At 36.3% G+C, this 27,136-nt stretch overlaps 1 protein-coding gene across 4 annotated transcripts in view; it reads right to left on the bottom strand.

Annotated features, from left to right (window-relative positions):
* Positions 1-27,136, bottom strand: part of LDAH (lipid droplet associated hydrolase) — a 104,561-nt gene that overhangs the window by 49,868 nt on the left and 27,557 nt on the right. For 3 of the 4 annotated variants that reach the window (XM_030447924.1, XM_030447925.1, XM_030447927.1), the window contains exons 3-4: positions 22,852-22,986; positions 3,784-3,953 (exon numbers count right to left, since the gene is read on the bottom strand). In XM_030447924.1, coding sequence (XP_030303784.1) covers positions 3,784-3,953; positions 22,852-22,986 — 305 coding nt within the window. The remainder of the gene's footprint in view (positions 1-3,783; positions 3,954-22,851; positions 22,987-27,136) is intronic. The other variant, XM_030447928.1, reaches the window with a different exon arrangement.

Here is a 27,136-nt window from a genome sequence, read left to right on the forward strand (position 1 = left end):
GAAATAAAACTACCATGCACATAATTTAAAATAACTATGTCCAACAAGCTCCAACAAAATACTTCCTACTGAGGTCATTCAATCTTTGTGACCACTACATAGTAATAATGAGAGAAAAATTTTTATATAGATTAGAAACTGGCTAACTAGACAGAAAACCAACATCAGGGATATATATAGATATATAGCCAATTTCAATAGTTCAAAAGCTTAATAAAAATGCCTGCTACCTCCTGTTAAGTATGTTCAATTTATTTATTAAAAAATATGACTAGTGCCATCATTTTATATATCATAAAATGATTTAGAATAGTCAGCAATAAAGAAATATTTGCTTAGCTCAGGAAAGCTTGGTTAGCAGACAGCCTCCTGATGGTTAAAAGTCAGTACTGATTTAAGAAGAACAAGACACATTGCTGGAACCTTCTGAACTCCGTACATTACCAGATCCTGAACAAGCTGCAGCTCCTCAAGTGAAAGACCTGAATGCAATTCATATACAGACAAAAGAAAAAACAGGAAAATATGGTCATGCTACTGTACAAATTTGTGAAGCTGTTAAATGCAAATTATGTTGGGTTTTTTTAGTTAATCAGATTTCTCAAAAGAAAGTTTAGACCAATAGTTTTCTATATGGAAGAGTGAAGGAAATACATGGCAGACGCACAGAAATGATATGACAGGTTTCCAAGGTAAGAACTTGTTTTATACACAACTATTTTAACCTATGCTTTACTAACTATTTATAATCTTTTTCACCACTGAGACATGGTAGCAATGCATGGGTTTGAATTTCACATTGCAGAAATTGTATTTGCTTAAACTGATACAAACTCAGAAGTTTCTAACTCTTCCTCCTCAATGAGTTTTAAAAGAAGAGCAATGTTTCCATTCTGTGATGGTTTCTCTCATTAACATTAATTTGTTATCACAAAGGTCATTTCAAAAGCATCATTGCAAATGAAAGACTAATGCTATAGCAGACTGAATTTCACTAGCAAGGAAATATGTCAATCTTTTGATTATACTAATGATCAAATGAAAATGAACTGTCTTAGGGAAGACTTAGTAATGATGCCAGTACATGGAAATCCTCCAACTAAGGATTTAAATTTTGAAAGAGAATGCCTAGAGGATGCAGTGTATTTATGAGTTAGGCTCAAGTTCCAACAACAAAGAAAGTAATTTTGTCACTCAGCTTCATTTTTTAGTTCTGCTGGCTGAATAAAGAGCAAAAAAGATCATGAGGATAGGATGAAGTTGTCAAGTAAGCTGCACATTATTGCATTTTTCCATCTCCACACAGTAAGGCTAATTAATGCTCTTCCCTCCCAGTATGAAAATTTTTTAGCAGTCTGACAAACTCTGGATGCTCCAGTTCCCACAAAGAGGTTAGTCTTTCTAAGATTTGATGCTCACCCATGAAAAATGGTCTAGAAGTGTTTGAAGTTACACGTGGGGCAGCAAACAGAGTGGCCAGGAACCTTATCCTGGTCCTGCCATGGAACAGGATGGCACGGGAAGGTCTGTGTTCACATGGCTGACTTTCCCCCTTTCTATAAAACCAGGATGTCTAATCAACTACTGGGAATAGTCCTGAGCCTCTGCCTCAGAACCATGCCAAGATGTTGCCTTGGGATGGCTCTGGGAAAGAAAGTTAGTCTAAAAATGTGACTATGGAGCTGGCCCAGTACTCAAACCCATGCAGCAGTCCCGTTTGGTTACAGGTATGGACGTAAGTGAGCTAAAGGTATCAGCCTTTAGTTTGTGTTAAGGGGTCTCCTGAAGAGAGAGTTAACAGAACCCTCTCTGAGATTTAACAGGAAAATTGGGGTGGGGTCCACAGCTGAACTTATTCTCATATAAACATGCAATTCCCATTTAATTTCTCATTTAATGAAATACAAAAGCATATTTCACAGAGAAATTAAAAGCATTCAAAACCAATAGCTAAAGAGCAACCAAGAAGTAGAGGGAAGGAGATATTACTTTGTCCTTTTCATGTGTGCCAGCTCAAGTTCAGCAGATTCCCTCATTATTGTACAAGAGGGACAATCTAGTCTGTATCTGGTTAGATTATGAGAGATTTAATTTGGGTAACAAAAAGAGAATCTGCTTAACATACACTCCAAATACAAACGTTTACTGAATTATTTAAACAATAAATAAAACACATTAACCTATAGCTCAGAGTAATAAACTGTAAGCAATCAAAGGCTCTTAAAGCAGAGAATTTAAGACCAAAACCAAACCAAAACTTATGTAATAAAAGAATATCACATAAGAACTACACAAAAATAAAATCAAATTATCTAGCTACTAAAATACACATATGTTCTCAAAATCTCGTGGGAATTAAATGTTCCAGTAAAAATAAAGAGAGAGATGGAAACACAAGTTTCTTATTATCACACTTCATATGTTATAAAACCTAACAGTTAACTTATTTTTGGCAAAGGGACAAAGGTTGCACAACACTCTGGCTTACACAAATATCTTCTATTGTTAAATGCATCTTAAATGTAGCTTGTCAAATATTAACTTCACGCATGCAGTGCACCACGCAGTCTACAAGTGTCCTAAAGACCACTAATGTTTCAAAACACTGATGAATAGCATGCTGCCAGTATCTAGTGAGCCAGGTGTAAAAAAATTACTCAACATTTCATAGTTTAATTGAAACCAGATAAAATAATTTCTGTAATAAAGAAGGTACAGATGTTGACCTGAGAAAAGTTGATATTTTTGGACAAATTACTGCATGTGATACTTTCTAGAACACTCCTGCCTGAAAAGATAGAACAGTAATAAAAGTTCTTTCTCAAAAAATGCCCTTGTTTATAGTCAGAAAGTGAAATTTGCCTGTGGAAATATAACAGGATAACGTCCTGTTTCACATTTTTAGTTGCTGTTTCCTTCAAATGAAAAGAAGAAAAAGTTGTATGTGCAGTGGAAATGGTTATGAAGAAGTGGAAGAACATACTCATGCATATATTAAACACAGGCTTTAAACTAGCTTAAAACACAGGCTTTAAGCTAACACTGCACTTCCTTCCACTGAAGATTTTATAATGTAAAGGCAGAGGCAATGACTTTACAAGAGTGAATGTTTAAGAATAGAAATTCAGTATTCTTCATTCATCATCCTCCAGCAGAGTGAGTTATTACTGAACACTAACAGTTTGCTCTTCCCAGAGTTGCAAGGACACAGCCTTCTTACTGCTTCACTGTGACAAATAAAAATGTTCAGATACACAAGAACATTTAATAACACCTCACACTCTCATCAAGTTACACAAACCAAGAATAAATTGCAGAAGCAATCATGTATGTATTAAATTTTAAAAACATCCTCGATAGTAGTGCTCAGCACAATTTATGTTATGATTTTCCACAGATTTCCCCATGTATAGCCAGCAATCTGCTTGCCTTGAGATAAGAAGCTGCTACTAAAGCTGCTATAGAACCATTCTTAATTTTTGGCATGGTGACATCTTGTAATTGTGATCGGTTCATCAATTAATTAAGGATGAGAAGATAACACAGAAATCCTAAATATATTCATCACCATTATTGCTTACATTACAAGGGCATTTAAAGATCCAAATTCAGAACTTTGTAAACTAGTTGGTGTAAAATAATCTATTATTAGGAATAGTCATTAATATGTTAATTTTACTTAAATTAGAAGTTTGCATGTGGTAGCATAGCTTCCATAGGGAAGGCACTGGCATTACCCAGAGGCGAAGCACGCGCAAGTCCCGCTCCACAGGGTGAATGTACCTGAAGTTCTGATGCTCTCTTCATCATCTCCAGTGTGATGTAGCAACCAATAGAGTGAGCAATCAATACCAGCTTTATATCTTTTGATACATTCTTTTTGAGGAAACTCAGCTTATGCTCTACTTGTCCATTAAGTCCAAAAACATCCTCTAGCTCCTTAATATCTGTGTCTGAAACATAAGAGAAAAAAAGTCCTTTGTTTTAATGATAGGAATTTCAATCTCTCTCTCTCTTTTTTTTTCCTAACTTCTTTGGAAAACTCTGAAATAAATACACTTATTACTAAAAAAACTCGAACCAACCAAACGTAACAAGAAAAACACCCCAAAACCCCCTAACAAACCACCAAACCACCAATGTAAAAAATTAGTTTTAAGTTACCAGCACTGGTAAATACAGGCTGATGGATCATGGACAGGATGTGAAGCCTTATGTCCAGCTGGGGAACCAGAGAAGGATATGTAAACACATGGAGCTTCATGGCATACTATCTCGAGTTTAAACCCTTTCATTCAGCACAAGATGAAACTCAAGGCATTGGATCACCTTAAATCAATACAACTTTACATTGAGAGACCCCTCACTTAAGACAAAATATCGTGTGTTATCATGCACTAAGAACCTTCAGACATTCAAAATCTCCTCTCTTAAAATAAAGATAGAGAAAAAAGTCCCACAGAATGAGGGGAAACGTGAAATGCCTGTCTGTCAACAGGGAGTACTAGCACTTGCAGAAATCAGCCCTATTTACACAGGACCTTATCACTTTCAATCAGTGACCAAGAGGAAGATCAAATTAGAGCTTCATGGTTAAAGGTTATTCTAAAATTGATTCCTGTTTCACTAGGGACCTCCTAAAGGAGCCTGGGCAATCATTTACCTGCTTCCTCGCCAGTCAACAAGACAAGGATGATCTGAGGCCTGTAAAAATTTATACCAACTGGGGCATCTTTAACTCTTGTTCTTGTTCACTTTCATACTCCAGTTTAAAACTATGATCTTTTACAATCATTACATGTTGACTTGCAGTGCAGCTTTAGCCCAGAATAAGCTAAACCTCCTGGCAGCAGGGTTCAGGCACAGGATGGGGACTGGCTCATGAATGAACCGTGGTCCTACAGACAGCATGGAGGTGCCTGGCAAAAGCAGCTCAAAGGCAGTGCACACACAGCCCTACCCAGCCCACCAAGTATTAGGTGTTTAACTTCCCACGTTTCTTTTGGTGTTTTCTGCATCAGTTCCCTACATGAAAAACAAATCTGGAAGAAAAGCCATCAGGCAGAGACACTGTTCAGACACATGCATTAGAAAGGCTGAAATACACTGAAAAAGTTCTGTAAGAGAAAGTTAGCACCACAGATCCACCTCAGCTGGGTTTGCACCCATTTGGAGAAAGTGATAACCATGGAGTCAACTCCCCATAACTGTGAACAAAGTTTATCAAATTATGGAGGTTGATTTTTCTTTTAATTCACATATACTCCATTGGAAGCCAACTGGTCACTAACCTCAAATCCTAAGAATTACTAACACTACTGTAGTGATCAGGCAGCTGACAATTATGGTATTTATTGGTAGCCTGCGGGGGCTGGCAGTGTATTGCCTCTCTGATCATCTCTATGGAACATAACTTTTTGAAACAAAATAATTGCTCAGGAATGTGTTCTGATGCTTTTTTCTGAGTTTCAACTACTATCACAGAGGTCACAACAAAGAAGTCCTTCAGCTACACCAATATTTCTACTAAAACGACCCAAATACAATTTACATTAGTTTAACCTAAATGAAAAGGGATTTACTAAAACATACTCAAGTAATGCAAAATCAGATGAGAAGCAGTATTTTTATTAGGCTTTCTACAAGTAATGGAAACCAAAGAGCTTGTTCTATTTTCTGACACCCTAGATAAAAGCCAAAGGCCAAAACACTGTTTTCAATAGAAATTTAGTTTCTATTTCTAGCAAAAGCTGCCTTTCCTACGTTTTATTTTACAAAGCAGCTCAGCCTCATGTATGAGTGAGCTGTCTGCATTGCAAGACTGACTAAGGGTACATATAACAATTAGGGGTCTAATTAACAATATCTAACAACCAGTGGTCTAATTAAGGGGATAGCTAATCTGTGGTTAAGATATATCTAAATGACAGAATATTAGAAATATGATAGCCCATTAGATACAGTGAAGGAGTAAGTTATGTTGAATATAAGTATGTTACCATGTGCTGGGTTGAGCAGGTCAATATTCCCTTGTTATCATTTGCTATCATTTCCACTCTGTTTTACTCAGGCACTGCCACCTCTAGCAATTTATCAGCACATCTTTTAATGTTTGGCATTTCTTTCATAGCTTTCGTTCTTGAAAATAAGTGATTTTATAAGAATATCAGCTTATTTCCAGGCTAGAGTAAGGGAAAAGGAAATCAGCTAGGTGCATAAATCTTACAGAGAGCTTCTCATGGTTCAAAAGACCCCCCAAAACAAGCAAGAAAAATAAAATCATTTCTATCATTCTGTCTCATGAGGATAAGGACTGCTTTTCATTACATCAATTCAGTATCTGCTAAAAGAGATGCTGAGCATTGCTGCAATGCAATTAATAAACAACATAGCAAAGTCTAGTCCAGTTGCCATATTTTCCAAGTTAAGGCAGAAAAATTTTTTTTCAGTTATTTAAGGCATTAGATATATAATTTAATTTTTAGTTACCCAATAAATAGCAGTGTAGAGATTCACGGCATCATGTATGAACTGTTAATGATTTCAGCAGATGTGCCTATTCACAACCAGTTTTGTTGTCAAAACAAGAATTTGGAGGAAAGACACGTGTGAGAATTAAAAGCAGAGTGAAAACAAAGGCTTTTCCCTCCTCACATTCACTCAGACTTGAGTTTAGGACTTGATCACATCCAGCCCAAGCCTGTGCACTAATGTGTTCCTAAGAATAGAGCTTTCAGAAGCAATTATTAATTGGCTGGGTTAGTTATGATGAATGATCACAGAGACCTGTTGTACTTTACTGCACCAAAGCATCCTCAGCACCACTCAGTCCAAGGATGCTCAGATTCCCACGTGTACTGGACACACACACACATGACCTCTCCAAAACTGAAAGAAGTCCTGATGACCAATGCTGACTCCAAAGAATTGTGTCAGCTGTCAGGGTTGGAAATGACCTTTAAGATCATCAAGTCCAACCATCAAAGAAATGATTGTGTTTTGCTGCCAAACCAAATCACACTGGCACCAGTCCTAAAGAAGCCACACTACAGGATGAATGTGCACTGTGGGGTCTGGCAACCAACAGGCAAAGCTTTCCTTATTACCAAATGACCCTGCTTTCTGGTCAGGTGAAACTCCAACATCACATAAGCCTACATTGCAGTGCACATCCTATTTTACTTCTGAACAGACATAAAACTGCCCATACCTTGTGTCAGTTTGTGTTTCCCTAACACAAATGCTACAACTTCAATAGTCCAAAATATGTGAGAGCTGGGCTGTGTCACAGGTTTGGAAGATTTATTTATTTATTTTACAGAATAATATCGCTCAGGGATTATCCAAAACCAACATGAATTTCTTGGGTGGAGAAGCTTAAATGTGTTCTTTATATAAGCAAACAGACTTGCACAAACACACTGGCAGTCAGCTCTCCAATGGCTCTGCATCAGAGAAGGGACTAGAGTTACTCCACCTCAGGTGTGGAATAAATAGCATGGCTCATGGAGACCTCATTTTAAGCACTTTTCAGATAGCAGAAATTATATGAGTTGCACCTTATGCTGCAAACACCTCATCTGGGCCAAGCCATGTGATTTTAAAACTTTATTTAGCTGAAGTGTATTAAAAGAAATGCTGCATTTCTTTATTTTCTTTGGCAAAGCATTAACCTTCTGATGTGCTTTCAAAAAAACAAACGCACAATAACTTTAATGAAGCTCTTTTTCTGACCTCCACTAAACCCACAGTCAGAAAACAATGATGGATTAAAATGAAGTGTTTGCTCTAAGATTAGTCAACAAGTTAATCTTGCTAGGAAAGAGGACTTTGGTTTTCAGGGAAAGAACGGGGAACAGTGTTTGCTTGGTTTTCTGCTGCATATACAACGGAAATTCTTAGGCAGAAAAAACGAATCAGTTATATGAGGAGATACTGGAGAGACATAATGTTTATCCTTTCTTTGCTTTCATTAAAAAGTCTCAAAAAAAATCATAGACTTCTAGTGGATGCCTAGGGCAGACCTTATTAACATGTCCCATTATATAAAGGACGGCTACTAAGAAGATGGAGACTCCCTTTTTATAAGGAGTCACATGGATAAGACAAAGGTAATGGGTACAAGTTACTCAAGGAGATTCCAACTGGACTCCAGAAGAAAACTTTTCACCATGAGAACAGTTAAACATTGGAATAACCTCCCAAAGGAAGTAGTGGTTTTCCCTACAGTGGACAGTTTTAATACTCAGCTCGACAGGCTCCTGGGCCATCTAATTTAAACTAACATCATTACCTAGAAAGTTCAGACAAGATGGTTCTTGATGTCCCTTCCAACCTGGCATTCTATGATTCTATGATTTGAAAAAATACTGGAGGCCATATTTTCAAAATCTACCCTAAAATTTGTGTGTCTGATTTCTGCATTCCTTTGTAATTCCCTGATTCACAAGAGAATGCCTGTGTATACGAACTCTCTGCTGTCTTGGTTATAACAGTGAACATTCAATCTCAGTATATATAAACATTTGTCCACTTCTCAGGGACTGACTTGAAAGTCTGTCCCAATATCTGGTCACACAAAAGGCTTCCAAATTCCTCATGGAATAGTAAGGGACTGTGTGAAAAGAGGACTTGCAATTACATGCCATGAAGGACATGGAGGCAAAAAGCACTACCCTACCTGCGCTGAATCTTCTTCCCTGGGTCATTTACTCAAGGAGGTAGTACCAGTGTATCTAAGGAGAAACTCTAATGAACCATCTGTATAAATCCTTGTGCTCAAGAATTTTCAATAATGGACCTTCACAGGATAAGGACAAGTAAGGATCTGGGGGCTGAGCTACAGGACTGGAAAAAGAGTCACCTGTTCCTTTGAAGATGCTGTTCATTTCAGGTGTGTGAAACATCACCCACCATAATGCTTAATGCTAACAGGGAGAAGAAATAACAAGTTTAACCATGTGAAAACACAGCAAGGTGTCAAGAGGAAGAAAAGCAAAGAGGGAGTAGAAACTGAAAGGTCAGAGATTATATCAAAACATATGAAAAGGGAAGGCACCAAGCATCAAGTACAACCAACCAAATAGTTGATGAGAGCTAGCTCAGGGTCATGTTAAATCCACTGTATCTCCATCAAATGCCATAGATGCAATCAACATATAGGGCCAAGTTCTTTAGATTTTATGGCCCACCTCACATACAAATACATACAAACACTGGTGGGAAGAGCAGAAGCTGTGACTGAGCAACTACAGTTTAGATGGAGCAACCTGTGAAAAGTTTTGTTTTGCCTTCAGATAGTGACAGGAATAAAGCCACCCCACAACTTAACTACTTAGAAGAATTACCTGTTAAACTGGTGTGCACAGCCAGAAGTTTCATTTTGGAAATTAAGTAACTTGATTGGGTTTGTTCTTACAGCAAAACACAGTAATTTCTTACAAATGAACAATGATATCTGATGATGTTTACATAGACCTGTAAGCTTAAAAGCTGCGATTTCAGGTTTGTGGGTCTAGTATGGGAAATGCATTAGAAAATGCATCTCCTAAAGATATACTGCTAAAACTCGGAACACTTCACCCAATCTTTCATTTGATTATTGAACCCTGGATAATTTGTATCAGCAAGCAATAAAATGCTTCTTCCCAAAGAAATGGGATAGAAACAATGTTCAATAAATACTGAAGAACTCCTCCTGAAACCAGGAACCAGGTCTTAAAGCATTGTGTTTTAGATTAACCCTTAGACCTTAGTCTGGCCCAAGCACCCTAAGGAACTGTTCGTGCAACTTTTGGATAAACACAGCAGTCATTAGTACTTACTGGGGTAATTACTTTTTGTAAAGGTATCCTCCACAAATAAATTACCATTTACTCAAGATACTGAAGTGATCATATGCATTATTTTCTTTATTAAAAAAATAAAGAGACCTGAATTTACAAACTGAACTACTGATTTCCTTAGCTATCTATATACTTATTGCTGTGACACTTGTTAAACACCTGGTCTGGTTTTCAAAGGAAGCTATATTAGAATTAAATTAGTACAGGCAAAGTCTGACAGAATGCCTTACAAAAATTACAAGTACTAAAACACAATTTTTAATAAAAAAAATACAGGACAATGGATTTATTAAATGAAGATGTCTGTGAGAGACTTCTTTTTGTTTTGCATTTCCAGTCTTGCTCCCCTCTAACAGATTGGAGCACCTATTATCAAGGTATGTTGATTATAACAGCACAAACCTTGAGGGGTTTTTTTTGGTTGTCTGACTTTGGCAAGGCAAACACCATGAAGCAGTGTTATATTACATGGTTCTACAACAATCTATGCCTCCAAAATCACTTAACATGCATAAAGCAAATATAACATGGGTATTTTGTTTAATATACTTGGAAAGTTTTTCTCTATGGGAATGACTTTGTTCTACAAACAGTAAACTGAGCAACTATTTGAAGTGCAATTTATAAGAATTTTCAAAATAATTTTATTTTTATTAAAAAGCAAAACAACATAAAAACAAACAAAAAACTGAATCAAAAACTAAAACAAAAAAACCCAACTTGGCAGAATAGAGATCATAGAACCATCACTTTACACGAGCAGACCTTGCAAAATTACAAATAATTTCAGTACTGGCAGACCTTCAAAATCTTTCAGCATTTCTCTTTTCCAGTAATCTTCAAATGAATCAGCTCTAACACAGTTTCTTAAGGCAGGGTGACTGAACATAGTCTGAAATACTTCAGACGACATACAAGCAAATAGGTACTGAATAAAACCAGTAACACCAGCGTAGTGGAAATAACATGTTAATTTCTCCTGGGGGGCTGAGGCCTCTGGGTATTCCAGAGTAACTCCATAGCAAACATAAGCTACCACAAGAGTTGTCAAAGTAAGCGGGCTCAGCCTTCCCATACCATGTGCTGAAGTGAACCACCTCTCTAGCACTGCAGGAAAAAACAAGACAGTGAGAGGAAGCAGAGTTCAGGTATTCCACAACCACCTGAGAAGAGGTGATATGAGTGAGGTGATGGTCCATCTCTTCTAATTAACAAGCAATAGCATACGAGGAAATGGCCTCAAGTTGAACCAAGGGAGGTTTAGAGTAGGTATTAGAAAGCATTCCTACACTAGGGTTGTCAGACACTAGAACAGGCTGCTCAGGGAAGAGGTTGAGTCACCATCCCTGGAGATATTTAATACATGTGTAGACATTGAACTTAAGGACATGGTTTAGTGGTAGACTTGGTAGGTTAGGTCAACTGTTAGGGTCAGTGGTTGGACTTGATCTTAAGGATCTTTTCTAAAATAAATGATTCTATCAGTCTATGATTCTACTTGAAGACCTGGTGGTGAGACAATGAAGTCAGTAACATGAACTTTAGGAAACAGTGTGCACCTAGGTGTGTGCATTTTTACCTGAACTGTCTTGACATTCAATCTGAGCCTCTGGATGGGATCATTGTACCAGTAATGTCTTCAAACAACATAAAGAAAATCTTGCCATTGACATTATCTTGTTGGTTTGCTGGGCTTATGCCACAAATCAGTCTAGGCCCCACTTTGACTCTCTAAGAAGTCTATTTTCATTGCTTTGCCTGACTAGCAAGTGGTACTCCTGCATACGATGACCTTGTGTGTTTTCCCTTAAAAATACTCATTTAATGCTTGATCAGAAATAGTATCACCCACTTGTACAAAGCCAAGTGGACTTCTCTACTATTTGAATTGTCTTGCACCATAATCTAGAATAACTACCTGCAGTACACACGTTGAAATTGTTTAACACTACTGTCTAGCATCCTTTTTAGTTTTAAGGCGTAAATAACCCACTTAGGCAAACAACACATTTCCACCTTTCTTCTGTATTCTTCAAAACTGATGGATTATAAGAAGTTTTCAAAATTATAATCTTAAGATTCCCTGACATGTAAACTGGTGCCACACGGCTGGCTACAAAGAACTGTGGCATTTTATTCTGGCAGAGAATGTGACTCCAGCCTACTGGCACCATGGGCTGCAGCAGAAAACAAACAAAATATTCTGCACTGCAGTGCTACCTCAGTGCTCAATCAATGCTCCTCACTACTCCCTGCATTGAAAAGCCTTGTGAAGTCTCTGTTGCTTCTCTGTACAAAGGATTGCAAGCTGACAGCAAAGGGAACCAGCTGGGGCTCAGTGACTCCCAGAATTGATCCTCACTGGACATCAAAGCAACAATGAGTCTGCTTCTTCAGCAGCTGGGAGAATACTGTTCCCTGATCCAACACTCTCCACTGAGTTATACATTCTGCCACCATTGGAAAAGGCTGAAATTTTGACTGAGGAGCACTACATGATCTCTATTCCGTTACTTGGCATAGCATAAAAAAGCACTGAACTGGACAAAACAGCCTATGTAAAAGTCTGGAATTACTAAAATCAGTGGCAAAACTGGGGAGAAGAAACAGAATTTCACCCTCTACTTTCTTAAAATATAGCAGGTGTCTTTAATTGCTGATGCTTAAAATAAACATCTGCACACTCTGTCTAGTACAAATCTTGGATCTTTGGGGACAAAACAAGTTTTTGTCAAATTGATCACTTTAAATCATGATTTATATCTTCCTCTTCTCCAGTGTTCTGTTACACTATTTAAAAATAATTGGCATTATTTATTCCCTCTTATCAAAATAGCAGCTTCCTCCTTAACCTTCCTAAAGGAAATGCTGAAGGTTTTTCATTCTTAGCTGCCAAGCTGAACTGCCCAGGACAGTAAGTATGGCAACGTGTCAAGGACAATGTGATGGTTTCATTTTGCTTGGAGTTTTGCATTATACTTGAAATAAGAGATTAAAGTTTATCTGTCATTATAGATGAACAAGGGATTTTAATTCATTTTTACACAGGTGAGATATGCTACATAGAAAGCAAACCCATTCACCTGCGACCCACAGGGTCACAGTCAGGCTAAGGTTGATTTTCTCATTCGTTTATATTAGCAGACATCAAAGCCATAGCTCACAACAAACTCTTTGAAACTGCCTGCAGCTTTACAGTGCAATTTATAGAAAAAGATAGCAACTGAGCTTGACCTGGACTCTACACATAAACACATCAAAATATGATAGAGTTTTATACTAAAGTGCATTCAGAAATAGTGAAATTTGTCTCAATGATTAATGCAGGATAATACATACTCCTTCAAATCATGTAAAAACTAGTACAGAGGTCAGTGGAGTCTGACAGCAAAGACTCAGTGGTAGTATATTCAAAGCCACAGTCTGGTTCTGAAAAAAATTATATTACAGTGGCAATTAGTCTACTATAACATTTAACCCAACAAGGATTAATTTGGCAGCTAAGCAGTCACCTGACCACACCAGTAAATTGATAGCTGTAGTAAATTAGATTACCTTAGTAAATGTATTAATGCACAAAACGTAAAATTCAACATTAGGAAAGATAAGAATATGTCTAGCTTAAAGAAGAATAGTCCCATACAGTATCTAAAGGGAGGGAAAACGAAAAACCCCTTCATCCAGCAAGTAGCCATGAAACCTCATTCAACCCCAGTCCACAGTATGGTATCACTTTATCCCTTATCATTTCTCAAAGCATAAAGCCCCTACTTGGATCTTGATGAGAGATTTAAGTAGATACCCTAGAGGTAATAGTAATTCATTAATAAAGACAATTATCTAAGAATGAGATCATCTGCAGTAACTTCTTCCCACACAGTCTGCCTTACAGTTTCCTGTTTCCCTGAAACTCCGACATTGCTCCTTAAAGAAAGAGAAACTCCTACAACCAAAGCAAACAGAAAGACTCCATGTTCCAGACCTGATTATTTTTAGAATCTGGAATTATGCTGTGCATTGCTGATGATTTCTCAGTCTTCAATAGTAGATCACTGTCACTTAAAAATAAAAATACCATTGAATACTGAATTAATCCTGCCTTGCGGTTATAAAAATAAAATATAAGATCTATATCTAAAGTAGAAATTCTTGTCAATAAATAAAAAAATATACATATATATATAGGCTTTTTTTCCTATACCTAACCTATGTAGTGCATAAACCTTTTTACTCAACTATCTAAACAAATCCAGGCCTGTTACACCTTAGAAAGGATTATTCTATGCCCTGCATATAGTTCGTTTTCATTCTGTTAGCAGATGCAAATATAACTTTCAAGCTGACTTGGATTAAAGGGTTTCTAAGCAGTCTCTCTGAGGATAACCTGAATAATTTCAATATTTAAAAAAAAATAATTTAACTTTTAATTTTCTCTACAGTAGTATGGTAAACATTTAAATGAGTTACTCTGACACATCACAGCACTACTCATCTCAGTGAACTGTGACATGCCTTCTAAAGTCAAGACACCAAAAGATATAAATGTTACCTTTTCATAGGGTTCACATTCTTGAAAACTTTTTTCCCCCCACTAACAGCCATCTGCATCTAATTAGAAGTGATGGTATCAGCTGGAGAACATACCTATGTCATGGGGTGAAAGGTGGAAAATGATCCATAAACAATCTCAAAACCTACATCCAAAGTGTCCTGGAATGCAGTAAAGATGTTATACTCTCCAATCCAATGGATGTCAATTTTTTTTTTTTAACAATGTTTTGAATAAGGATCCAGAAGACTCTTTATCAGGTTGTTACTTTAAAGCACATCTTTAAAAATAGAATTACATTAACCTTACTTGAAGATATGGATGAAAAATTCTGGTTCTTCTAGAAACAGAATTACTTGAATCCACTACAGTGGATTAGAAAGCTGTTCATGGATATTTTTCAGTAATATGCCTACACATATTATTTTGACAGACTCAATGGCAAGCTTGAAAGAAACAGGGGATAGGGAATCTATTTTTCATACAGATATAACAAAAATAAAGACAAAGTCCTCTTTGCAGTTACACCAGCAATTATTGATCCCAACTCCATTAAAGTCAATGGAATATAAAGCTATGCATTAAGTGGTACCAGAATTAGCTAGCAGTGTTTAAATGATCATTACAAATAAATACATGGCTGTTAAGGTACGATGCTATGAGTAGTTAAAATTGTTCTCGTTTTGGTTGGCCAGAAAAGAAAACAATAGAGGAACTCAGAAATACTTCACATATGGCAAAATTTTATTTTCTTAGTTTTGATTTTGAATGGAACAAGATTTTTAAACACATGCTTAAAATTAAGCAGAACTGATAAAGTCAATGCCAAATGCCAAGATTTCACTCAAAAGGATCTATTTGCATAATTATGGGCATGATTATGGAACCACAACTGAATATGGCTCAAAGGAAAGAAGTAAACGGAGCACTGAAGCATCCCTAGGGCTGCTTACTTTTCACACATTCAGATTTAAAACATTCCAGTGGGTTCATAACATGACATGAGCATTTATCTCCTTACAATAGACACCTAACATTAAAACCTTACACTGAAATGCAGATCTTACCAGGCAAAGACAAAACCCTTGACCTTTAAATGCCTCAAAATATTTTCTATATGTATATACACACGCGGACACACACACACACTTCTTTCCCCGAGCTGCCTTTCCAAAGACAAGGAATAAGGTTTCTGGGCAGCAGCAACTGCTGCATCAGGAGGGGCAGCAGGACTGCACTGCACTGAGCAGGCAGTTCCTGTCCCATTGAGTTCCTCTGTGCACACCCTGATGTGGGATCCCTCACTGCTGACAAACACCCTATGAAGGGCACAATGTGATTAATCAGTGGTGGGGGAAGCTTGGTAAACAGGAAGCTTCTTCTCCCTACTCATTGAATAATAATTAAAAAGCTAATTAGCTATTAAACAGTTATGAAACCAGTCTAATTCTGCCTGAATAACATGCTTAAAATATGGTCCTTTTTAATGTATCTACAGTGAGATTCCATTGCACTAAGAGATACCTTTGCCATATAGTTCTGCATTAAAATTAAACAGTGACATGTCCTAGGACACAAAAATGAATACAGATCTCTGGGTCTGTAATATTTAAACAGCGTTGATCAAACCCATGAAGAAGTTATATTAAAGATAATCCATCTATAAATGACTCTCACCTATTTTAATTTATGTGCCTAGGAAGCAGAAAGCAGTTAAAATATAAATGACTGTGAATTAAATATGCATAATTTGGATTAAATGTGTGTGCACATAGGCTTAAAGTATGTATGTCAGATGCCAGCTCAGCTGCCTTTCTTCTGCTTTTCTCCTTTTACTGATATAATGCATGACATAAATGCCTTTTAAACACGGCTATTACTGTGTACCTGCACATGTCCAGATACCTAACATTGCTACTCCTGTTTGGTATCTAACAAAACAGTTCTACTCTAGGACTAGCACTACAGACCCTAATTCTGAGGTGGTTTTGTACTGACTGAACAGACTGCCAGAAGCTCTGATTCACCTGATCCAGCAGTGAAAGTTTTCTCCAACATCAGAAATCATTGTAAACACCTGTGCTACTTAAAAGAAATGTGAATCCCATGCTGGCTAAAATTACCAAATGCAGATTGAGTCCCAGTGTCTTTGTGTAACTTCTGTCCTTTGGGGTTATGAACAACAAGGACAAAGGAAGGATGTTAGCTGAGGATGAGTCCCCTGTTTTTAGGAACCCTGGTTTTAGAACACCTGACTTGCACAATCTCCTTCTCTCCTGTTTGCAGCAGTGCAGACCACAGTCCCACTCCCCTCCATCACCACACACTCATGGTGACACAACATTTCAAAGGCCACTGCAGCAAATGCTTACACAAAAAAAAGCATTATTGGAAAATTATTCTTAGCTACAGTCAATTCTGCTTAGCAAAGTGGAAAACCATGAGAGAACAGACTCCATCTGATCAGCCAGCTCTTCTTGGAAAGCAAGCAAATGTCTGGGAACCACCAGTGGCCCACAGACCACAGGCTGGGAATCACTGTCCTAAACAAGTCACAACCCTCTTATTATAGCACATCATGCTCCTTGTCTGGCTCAGGACCCTATTTTAGGTTTTTTGCTGCCAGCACAGCATATCATGATGGCAAAACCTTATGCGTCATATATGCTAATCATGCTCACACTTCTATCTGTCATTTGGTAGACAAATACCTGTCAATCTATGACTTTATTAGCTTACTGAAGTATGAATTTGGTTTTACTCAAATTATTTCAGTAATTTTTTGTGTAGATTTCTACCACTTTAGCAAGAGGCAGAATCTCACAGTAAATTCTACAGTTTCATTAGCAGTCAGAGGGCTGGGAAAGGGAACTCCATGCAGATGAATAGTAACAACAGCTATAAAGTAATATATCAAATAAAATCGAGCTGCATATGGCTTCCAAACTTTCCTGTAACACTAGAAATTTTAATTTTTTTTTTTTTAAATACAATTGATCGTTACATTTCAAAACTTCACACTGATGGTACATTAATATTTTTGGGATCACATATTCCCAAAGTCTTCATAGATAACTTTTTATCCCCCCACCAATTCTGCACTTTTTCCCATGCTGCTTCTTAGGGATATAATTCAATTTCAAAATGGTCTGAAGATCCCACGCTCCCTGTATAAAAAAAGCAATGGAGATACTCTTTTGATTGTCTATAAATCAATCCTTATCTACCTCTTTTTATCATAGAAAATGAACTGAAGGATAGTTAAGAGATCTTAAGGACACAGTGCATGGGACATCAAAAATGCTACTCAAACTTCCCTGTCATTCAGAAGCTACCTAATAATAATTCAGAAATAACACAACAGAAAATTCAGTGGACAATCTGTTCCAAAAAATAAACACATTATGCTAAAATGTAAAATGCTAAAATATTAAAATGTATTTGTATTATGACTGTGCATCTCTCAATACTCATCTGTACAATTTAGAAGGTTCTAGAGTTCTATCTTTAATACAATTTAAAGATGTGACCGAATATTGTATCATTAAAATATGACTGATTACTAGACATTAATTAGGTATATGACGTTTAAATGCATCAGTTCTCTTTGATCAATTAAGATATGGATCACACTATTTCAGATTTCTATAGCACTTCTAAGAACATAACCAAAATTCAGTAAATCATTTAATTCTGATTTAATTTTTCTTTACTTCCTAATCTTAATTTTCTAAAAAGAAAAGAATCTTGGTGGTCCTGAGGAGAAAGAAAACCAAACTTCTGTTCTTCTATTCTTATTTCTGTCCAAGACCTCATATTTCTTCTTTTTGTTATCAAAGCACAGCAGACATCCACAGAATAAGACCATTCTAAGACATGGCTATGTATGTGCCCCTGCTGTCTATTCAGTCTTTAGTGGTAAAAGCCAACCAGGGTGCTAAAAAAGGGAGGTGAGGGATGTGTTAGGAGGGATTGAGTGTCAAGGGTTTCATATATAATTTCCAATTTTCCACAGCTTTTAAAGAAATTTTGGGTGAGAATAGATCTTTTATTCCTTATTTTAAAGTGTGATAATCACAGCACTTAATTTGTAATGCATATAAAATTAGTGATGAATAATTTCAGCATTTGTTCATTGATATGTGTTTTAACTAGCAGCTTCTTTCCTATCAAAACAAATTGAAAGGCTGTTGAAAAGCTTCTAACTAAATGCTATTCATTGCCATTAAAGGAGCTACTCCTAAACATGAGTCTTTACTTTTGAAGCACACAAGCATTTCTTCTCAACAGTGTTTCATAATATAAAGTACACAACTTCATTGTCCACACTTTACAATATATTATAATGTCCAACCCCACAAGATGAGCAGCTATACTGGCATTTTGACAGAATAATTTGAGTGTGAATACATACAAAATATTTTTATTCTAACTTTATTTTTCAGTTGTACCTTTAATTTTATTTATTTATATATTTTAATTTCTAAGTCAAAACACCACCTTAGTATTTTCCTTAGGAAAATACAAACTTACAGATACTAGTGTACTAGTGTACAGATATGAGTGTTCAGGCAGCAGCTTGGTTTTGACAGCAGGGTCACTGAGCTCTAGTGTAATTCTTACCCATTCATACAGGAAACAAAAACTTGCACTTCAAATAAAGCCTCAAAACATCTAAAAGTTTAAAATTTACCCGGTTAAACATAGGAGAATATGTTATCAGATAAGAAATCTTAAAATAAGTGCAAATATGCACAAAAAATAATGCTAATTCTTTGATGGAGTGACACATTAAAAGGAGCTCCAGAACTGAAAAGAATAAATCTACTGCAGCTATAGAGGTCTATTATTTTTTACTTTTAATTTTCTAATTATGATCTATTTGTAGAAATCTTCCCTTTCTTATGAGCATGTCTTCATAAATTAGAAATTAATGATGTGTTATTACCTGCACCTTAGAAAGAATTACAATACAATCACAATGTATGTGGCATCATAAACTCTCAGAGCAAGTAAACAGGCAGAGGTTTTGACATTAAAAAAGAACCTGTTCGTAGGTAGCACCTGTTCAAGAAGCATGAACACTGTAATCATTAGAAAAACCATAAGTCAAAGTCTCAGTAACACGCAAAGAAGAAAAACGGCAACACTTTTAAGATTATATACATTTTTTAAACATTTGTAGATTATGACAGTTTTAAACAAAATAGCTATGCAAGACTTAGAAAACTACTCTCCTTTTTGCAGTTTTACCTATACTCAAAGATTAATGTGGGCCTTTTTTATAGTCACAACAGTGTTCATAAAATTGTCTCTTGGAATAGTTTGGGTTGGAAGGGACCCTAAAGATCACCTAGTTATAACCCCCCTGCATGGGCAGGGACACCTTCCACTAGAACGTTTGAACCAACTGCCTTTTTAAAAGCTAAGCAGAAAAATAAAGTTGAAATTCGGGCGTAACTTTTTGAGGTGTAACATTCACTGAGCAAACTAAGTTTCAAATCTTTTTGCATGATGACAATGATTTCTAGAAGTACAGCAATGAAAGGTTCAATTAATGCTGTGTGTCTCTGTGGAGCATTGCTTGAAGGAGCCCTCTGAACAGAAGGGTATCACACAGAAGTAAAAATCAACACTGTAGCTTTGTTCAGTTCTCAAATCACTATGTGACATACCTCCAGTAAATTAGGAGCTAGTCTGTGATTGATGGCTGCTGTAGGAAAACTTGCTTTAGTCTTTCCCAGAGTTTCAATATCTAATTCATCTAAATATAACCAGGCATATTATTCAACAGTTTCATTTCAAAACCTTTACTACTTTGCAGACAGGATAATATACGTTAGATGTACTATTTACATACTAACACACACTATATCAGTGGTCTCTGAAGCTGGGTGAAGGAAGAAAATATTAGAAATTCAGTAACACATGTAAGCAATTTATACTGATGATAAAAAAGATATTCAGAGTGTATGTGGAAAAAATTTTACTGATACAAATTGTTTGATAGGAATGCTTGATCGAAAAGCTTGCAGACCACTGTTGTAAAAGAACCAGTATGATTTAATCTTTCATAGCAGCTTCCCCTCCTTATTTTCATTTGCTAGATTTCAACCAGGAAAACTTCAAGGACCAACGGTGTCAAGTGATTCAAATGTTTTATTCATCAATTTATGCATTCATCCTTCTTATGAAGAAATACTGAAATTCCTCTTAAGGATTTACAGGAGGCTACTTCAAATGAAGAATTATGAAATGCCCATCAGAAAGATGAAAGAATACATGGAAACTTTATCTTAACACTCCCTGCCTAGTTCTTTGCCAAAATACCCCCTTTTTCAGTTTTTGTGCTGCAAATCCATAGAATCACAGAATGGTTTGAGTTGATCTCTTTTAAACCTGCTAGTACCATTAAGTGACCATTATTTCCATTACTGAATCTGTTGCATTTCATTTTTGCATTTACTTTACTCACTGTCATGATTTTGGAAGCCTCAGTCATGCTTCTGAGAAACATTCTGCTCTCACAAAGGAAGCTGATTCCTCCTTGCTGCCTCTCTCCATACACTCACCACCTTCACTCTTGAAACACTGTCCTTGAGATGCCCACCAGACCCACATCCTATTATTCAAGCTGCAGGCCCACCATGGTTCTACACAGTAATAAAACAACAGCTTCTGCCTTGCCTGTAACACATTTTGTCATAAACATAACATAAGTCAACATTTTGTTGACTTAAATTTTGTCCGCTACTGTGCAATCAGAAATGATATTAGAGAACTGTCAGTGATGACACCAATATCCTTCCTAAGTTTTACAAATGAATTCCAAGTTCAGGATCATCTAAACACAGTTAAAAGAGAACTTTTTTTTCAGAGGTATTAACACATGTTTATCTAGCCTGACACTCATCAACCAGCTTTTTGCCCACAAACTACGTTTTGTGAAATACCTTTGTAGTTCTTTGACATTTAGGATCTTCCCTGTAATTAAATACTAAAAGTCACAAACTGAAAAATTTCATCCACAAACTGAAAAATTTCACTGTTTGCTCTCATTCATCATGTCATGGGTGAATATATTGAATACAGCTTGACACAACACCAGTCCCTATGGTACTTCATTTCTGACCTGTTCACCCTAACAAGAAAGCACACTGTGGAAAATCCCCTTGCATGGGAGTTTTGTCAATGGAAAATGAGAGCACGAATCAGCTGGAGGTTTGGCTTCAACTTATGCTATCAGCTCCCTCTTTCCTGTTGGATGCTCTCATTCCCCCAGATTTACACTCTCCTTAGCAGAACAAACAGGGTCTATCTCTGTGGAAGTGGGACAGCTGTACAACAGCCCTGCTGGCCCTGTCCAAAAACCTCTCAATTTCAACTAGTTTACAGCCATCTCAAGCCAGCAAATGCATCTCTCACAGTCAGGCTCTTTTCACTAAATACACTTACAGATGTGAGCCCAGGGCAGGTTATCAGACCTACAAGAGTTCTCTGCAATAAACTTGGCTCTGTTCAATTGCCAGACTTCTATCTGTACCCTATGGTTGACATTGTACCAGAAATTATAAACCTAAGGATTTCTTGCCTGTCAGGAGAAAGTGGTAACATTTGGTAGTTTGACAATTGAACATGATGACTGGAAAGAATTTTAGAAAATAAATACAAGTTTCATGTTTCAGCTTCAAACTTGCAATTTAATAAACTTTAAATAATAAAAAGGCTTAAAATCTCATGGGCAAAGGTTACTTTGAACAGCTAGAGCAGTTTCTTCTTCAAAACCTTCTGTTTGCTTCACGTTGCTGAACCTTTTGGTCCTAAAGAATCACACTGATTTACTACAACATCTCTGCAGCTTGACTAACCCTGAGCTCTTCTGACACTAAACAGCTTTCAGGAAAGGATTCACTATTAGCTTTCCCCTTTTAGAATGCTGTACATTAATAATACTCACTGGGAATTTGCATGTAAAAAACTTTTAACAGATAAACAAACGACCTCTACCCTACAAATGCCCCATACCCCAGATTCAGAAAAATTTACTTACTTCATGGAAATGCACTAATTTAGTACAACAGTTTTGAAATTCAGAGATAACTAAGTATCTCCTCAAGTATTCAATCTCTAAATTGGACATTTAAATTTTAAAATGTACTTTTTACTCTATTTTTCTCAACATAAGCACGTTCTAAACCTTCTTCTCCATAACTTTTCTTTATATTAGCAAACTCAGTTATACTCTTAATAGTATTTATTTGGCTAGTAAATCTAATAAACCTAAAAATACTCTGTTTCTCAGTAACTTCCCTTCTCATACAACTGTTCCATGGAAATAAAATGGAGACATTTAAAAACCCTGTAATACTGTTTCTAACAAGCACAAGTTCTAGTGAAATTGGGGGTAGGGGGGGAAAGGAGTACAAACATTTGCATGTACAAGTTACAGTTTTGTACCTTCTATCATTTCCATTCCACTAGGAGGCTTACAATGTCCAGCATGGCTCACAACCCAAACAGGATACTGCTTATTTAGTCCACAATATAAGGCCTGTATAAAGGTCCTGTAATAACCTGCCAGTCCAGGGTTACCTGCCAAAAGACAGAATATACAAGCACAGTCAATGTTAACCTTCTGACAGCAAGCAATTTCCTTCAAAGCAAACTAAAGAGCATAATACAGCAATTTTAAAATTTGTTTTTAACAGTACATGTTCAATTTTTATTTTCCCAGTTTCAGGGACTAAACTTTTGAAGTATTTAAATTCAATTGATAAGCAGCACCCGTGAGAAGCATTTAACAAAATTACTTTGAAACTGCAGAACCTAAAATGGAAGCCCAACACAAGAGAAAAATCTCATTTTCCATGAAAGGTCAACCAACTTGCTTATCTGTCACATCAAGTTACAGATACATAAAACAGGCCAAAGAAACACCCAGGTCTTATAAAAATATCAAAAAGACTAAAGCATTATCACTTGATTGAGATGTCTGCCCTCCAGAATAACTCATGTTATTACTTCAAAACAGGTATATTGCATCTTGACAATACAAAAATCTGTATTGACCCTAAAGGACAGGGTGATTTTATTTTAAATTCATTGGATTATATAATTTTTTTCTGCTTGCAACTTCACATTCTTTCTGTCTTCTTCCATTGCTCTTGAGAAGCACTTTCCTTTTCAACCCTTGTGCATTAGAACCATGGAAGAATCTATCCTCCCTCCAGCAACCCATCAGCTTCAGAGAGAACTTGTCAGAAGTGGCTGCTGTCTGTACTAATCTGTCTTGGCCTGAGAGAGCACATCACCTAAATCCATTGTTTAACAGAGACAATACAGCCAGGTACCACTGCTGAAGTGGAAATTGAAATACTGTCCCAAAGATAAAAACATGCATCTGGTGGGAATTTCAGGATTTCCAGAAAATCATCTCTATTCTTCCTTGCTTTCTTTCTCTTTTGGCTATCAGAAGTGACAGTGTCAAGGGACTTAAGTTGGAAAGTAAATCCATGTGATGACAATGCAAATTTTGTTTTCTGATTCCTGAAGGATACATAAAAATTTCACACAGACATAAAGACATACAATTTCTTTCTATTTATTAATTTTCCATGGTTTCACTAGTTTCTTATCATCATTTAGACACCAGGAAAGCCCCCATCATAGTCAGGATTGCTTAGTTACAAGCCCTTCACTCACATAACTAGGTAACTCTTACTTTGGGTATCAACAGCAATTAAGTGGCAAGAGCAGTAAAACACTAAAATTAAAAAAAAAATTAAAAACACAGTGCAAGTTATTACATGTTTCTAAGCATTTTTTTGTGAGCTTGACATTAAAGGGGGGATTAAAAAAAAAAGTTGTTGTATATATAAAGAGGACAGAATGCATGATGAAAGCTTTACAAACTGATTTCCAGAAAAACAATTTAAAATTCACAGGGGTCATGCATCCATACATGTGCACCACATTTTCATACATCAAAAGCATATATATAATGTAGAGGGCCCCAGAGACAATAAAATAAAATCTAGACATCATCTGTCAAGCTCCTTAGATTGATGTTACATAGAGGAAACTTGTCTTTCAGCAAGGCTGAAGATGAAAGTGGCAGTAATGCAAAATAAAGTGTGTCTTTTTTGTAGTACAAATGATCATGATGTTTTGGCAGTATGCTTAGTCCTGGAATTTAATGCAATTAGGCATTCTGAGATGAAGGAATCACAAAGTTAATCGCAAATGCAGCCTTTTTTATATTTTTCTCTCCTTAAATAATGCAAAACAAGGAAATGGAAAGAAATGGCAACAGCTGTCTTAAACACTGTTGTGCTCTTCCCCATCACCAGCCAGGTGAACCTAGAATGTAAATTTTCTCAGCACTCAGGCATCAGCTGAAGAGCAGTCAAGTAAGAAATGGTTATGAACAGTGAGGTTCTGCATCAAATACTATAAAAAACCCAAGGCACTCTAACAGTTGTTTGAAGGAAAGAGGATTTTTAGCCTGTGATAAACATGATGTATATTTTAGGCAGGTAAAAGAGAAGTTTCCACAAAAGCAAACTAAACCCCTTTCCCCACCTTTAAGAGGCATCAGCTCATTGCAAAAGCCACTGTGATGGGTCAGCTCTTAGAATTGCTACTGATAATTTAAAATGCCTTGAAGGGGTATGAGCAAAAGCCACTGGCACAAATGTAAAGGTAAATCAAAAGATTTTAACAGCAAAGATTTTTACAGAGAAATCACCACATGTAAAGCCGCTATAAATTTATCCTGTATTGAACCTTCAAGTTCAGTGGAGTTATCCCAGATTTGCACTGATTTAAGTAAATGTAGATTAATAGTCCCTGCTCTTGAAAGCTTGCACTACAATATTTATAAGCGGAGAATGTTTCTTTCCTAGTATAGCTCTGCAAGGTCAGACATTTTGTATGTTTTTACTTCAGCTGCTGTCAAAACACTTTAGGAGAAGCAAACAAAAAACCTGAACAGATCAAGATTTCATGCAATGGAGTTACAGTAACAGCTAATAGAAGTAACTGAGGCTTAATATGCACAGCTGTCTGTGATCAACAATATTTTGGGGTCACCTACTGCACCTGAAATATTATTCAATTAAATTATTCTGCAGTCTAGTTTACAGAACTAATTACAGTGAGTCTACAGCAAAAAAAAATTACCAGGCTCAACACAAAGGCACCTAGGAAATTCAGTGTTCACTTGTGCATTTTAAGGATTTCCCAGTACATCAAACCCAAAGTGCCTACATTTATTCACTCAGCAGCTAAGTGTTAAAAAAAAAAAAAAAAAAAAAAAAAAGAAAACATAAGTAAATGAAAAAAAGGAAAATGAAAATGTAAGTAAACGCAGTGTTAACCTCCATGGATTTGAAGGTTACCCCAGTTATTCAAATACCACATCAATCCTCAGACACCTCAGGGCACCTGAATCATTCATGTATGTCAGCAAATCTCAGGTTGCAGTCATCTGAACCAAGAAGCACATCTTAAGCAGTTACTCTCAACTGTGCTTAATTTTCAACTGTGTTTATGTTTTTTCAGAAGTCTTTTAAACAATGGCTGGAAATGGTGACCATAACAGAAAAAGAATAAAATTACAATATATTTAATTTTAGTTTAATTTGCAAAGGACTTCTGAGCATTTCATGGAAAAAGTATGTCAAAGGGACAATTTGCACAGTGCATTAGAATACAGTGGGACCACTTTATTTGGTGTACTCAGAAGTATCTACACCTAAAGGACTCTTTGACAACTTTTCTATTCTTCAATACACAATGTTTCATCCAGCTATTCTAAATTAAGCCTAAAATCTTTCTATTTTTAGAAAGACTAAAATAAAAGGCTTTTTTGAAGACAGGAATCCACCACTTTCTTTTCCAATCTGTTCAGCCTATAGCTAAAGGAAAAAGTCCAGACTTGAATGAATGAATGTGCAGAGGTGTGACTTGGAGCTGTATTAGGAGATAAATGTTCTCCACACATATATACTGCAGATACAGTCTTTCAAGGACAGAAACTACTACTCTACGTCCACGTAGTTAAAAACACATAAAACATACCTATTAACACGTTTGCCTGCCTTTCACTTTCAAACACACTTTGTTAATGCTTTTTCCATCAAATTAAAATGTTAAATACCAACCACTTCCTTCTGAAGATAGCTAGCAAAGAACAATTTGTATAAACTATGTTTCTGCCCTAAGATATCAAGAGTAACTTTTATTATTTCACATGATTTCCTATACAAATTATCATAAAGTCAAACTTGGCCTGTCTTAAAAAGAAAATACATGTTTGAATTGCTATACTTCCAAGAAAGAAGTTACCCAGACTCAGGAAGTTTACACTTAAGATACAGTATGCTGTCAATCAAACTGCATAATTCTGAATGCAAAACAACAAACATAAAATGTTAATTTAAAAAATCACAGACCATAGCAACTCCCTTACAAGTGATGACAGCTTTTGTGGATTACAAATTGTCAAGCATTTTTAATTCATCAGCAACAGAAAATATTAATGTAAAATGTAAACTATAATTAAGACAGCACAGCACTAGCACTAGGCAAGCGTGAGCAAAAATAATTCCCAGGCTTACTGAGGAATGTACAACCTAAATCACAACAGCAAAAGGTTCTGTGTTAGAAAGAAAGACATACACCAAAACATAAGGAAAAGGCTTTGCCCATAAAGGTTAGGTAAAAAATATCAACAGTTCAT

This window comes from Calypte anna, chromosome 3 (genome assembly GCF_003957555.1).
Source record: "Calypte anna isolate BGI_N300 chromosome 3, bCalAnn1_v1.p, whole genome shotgun sequence".
NCBI classification, from domain to species: domain Eukaryota; kingdom Metazoa; phylum Chordata; class Aves; order Apodiformes; family Trochilidae; genus Calypte; species Calypte anna.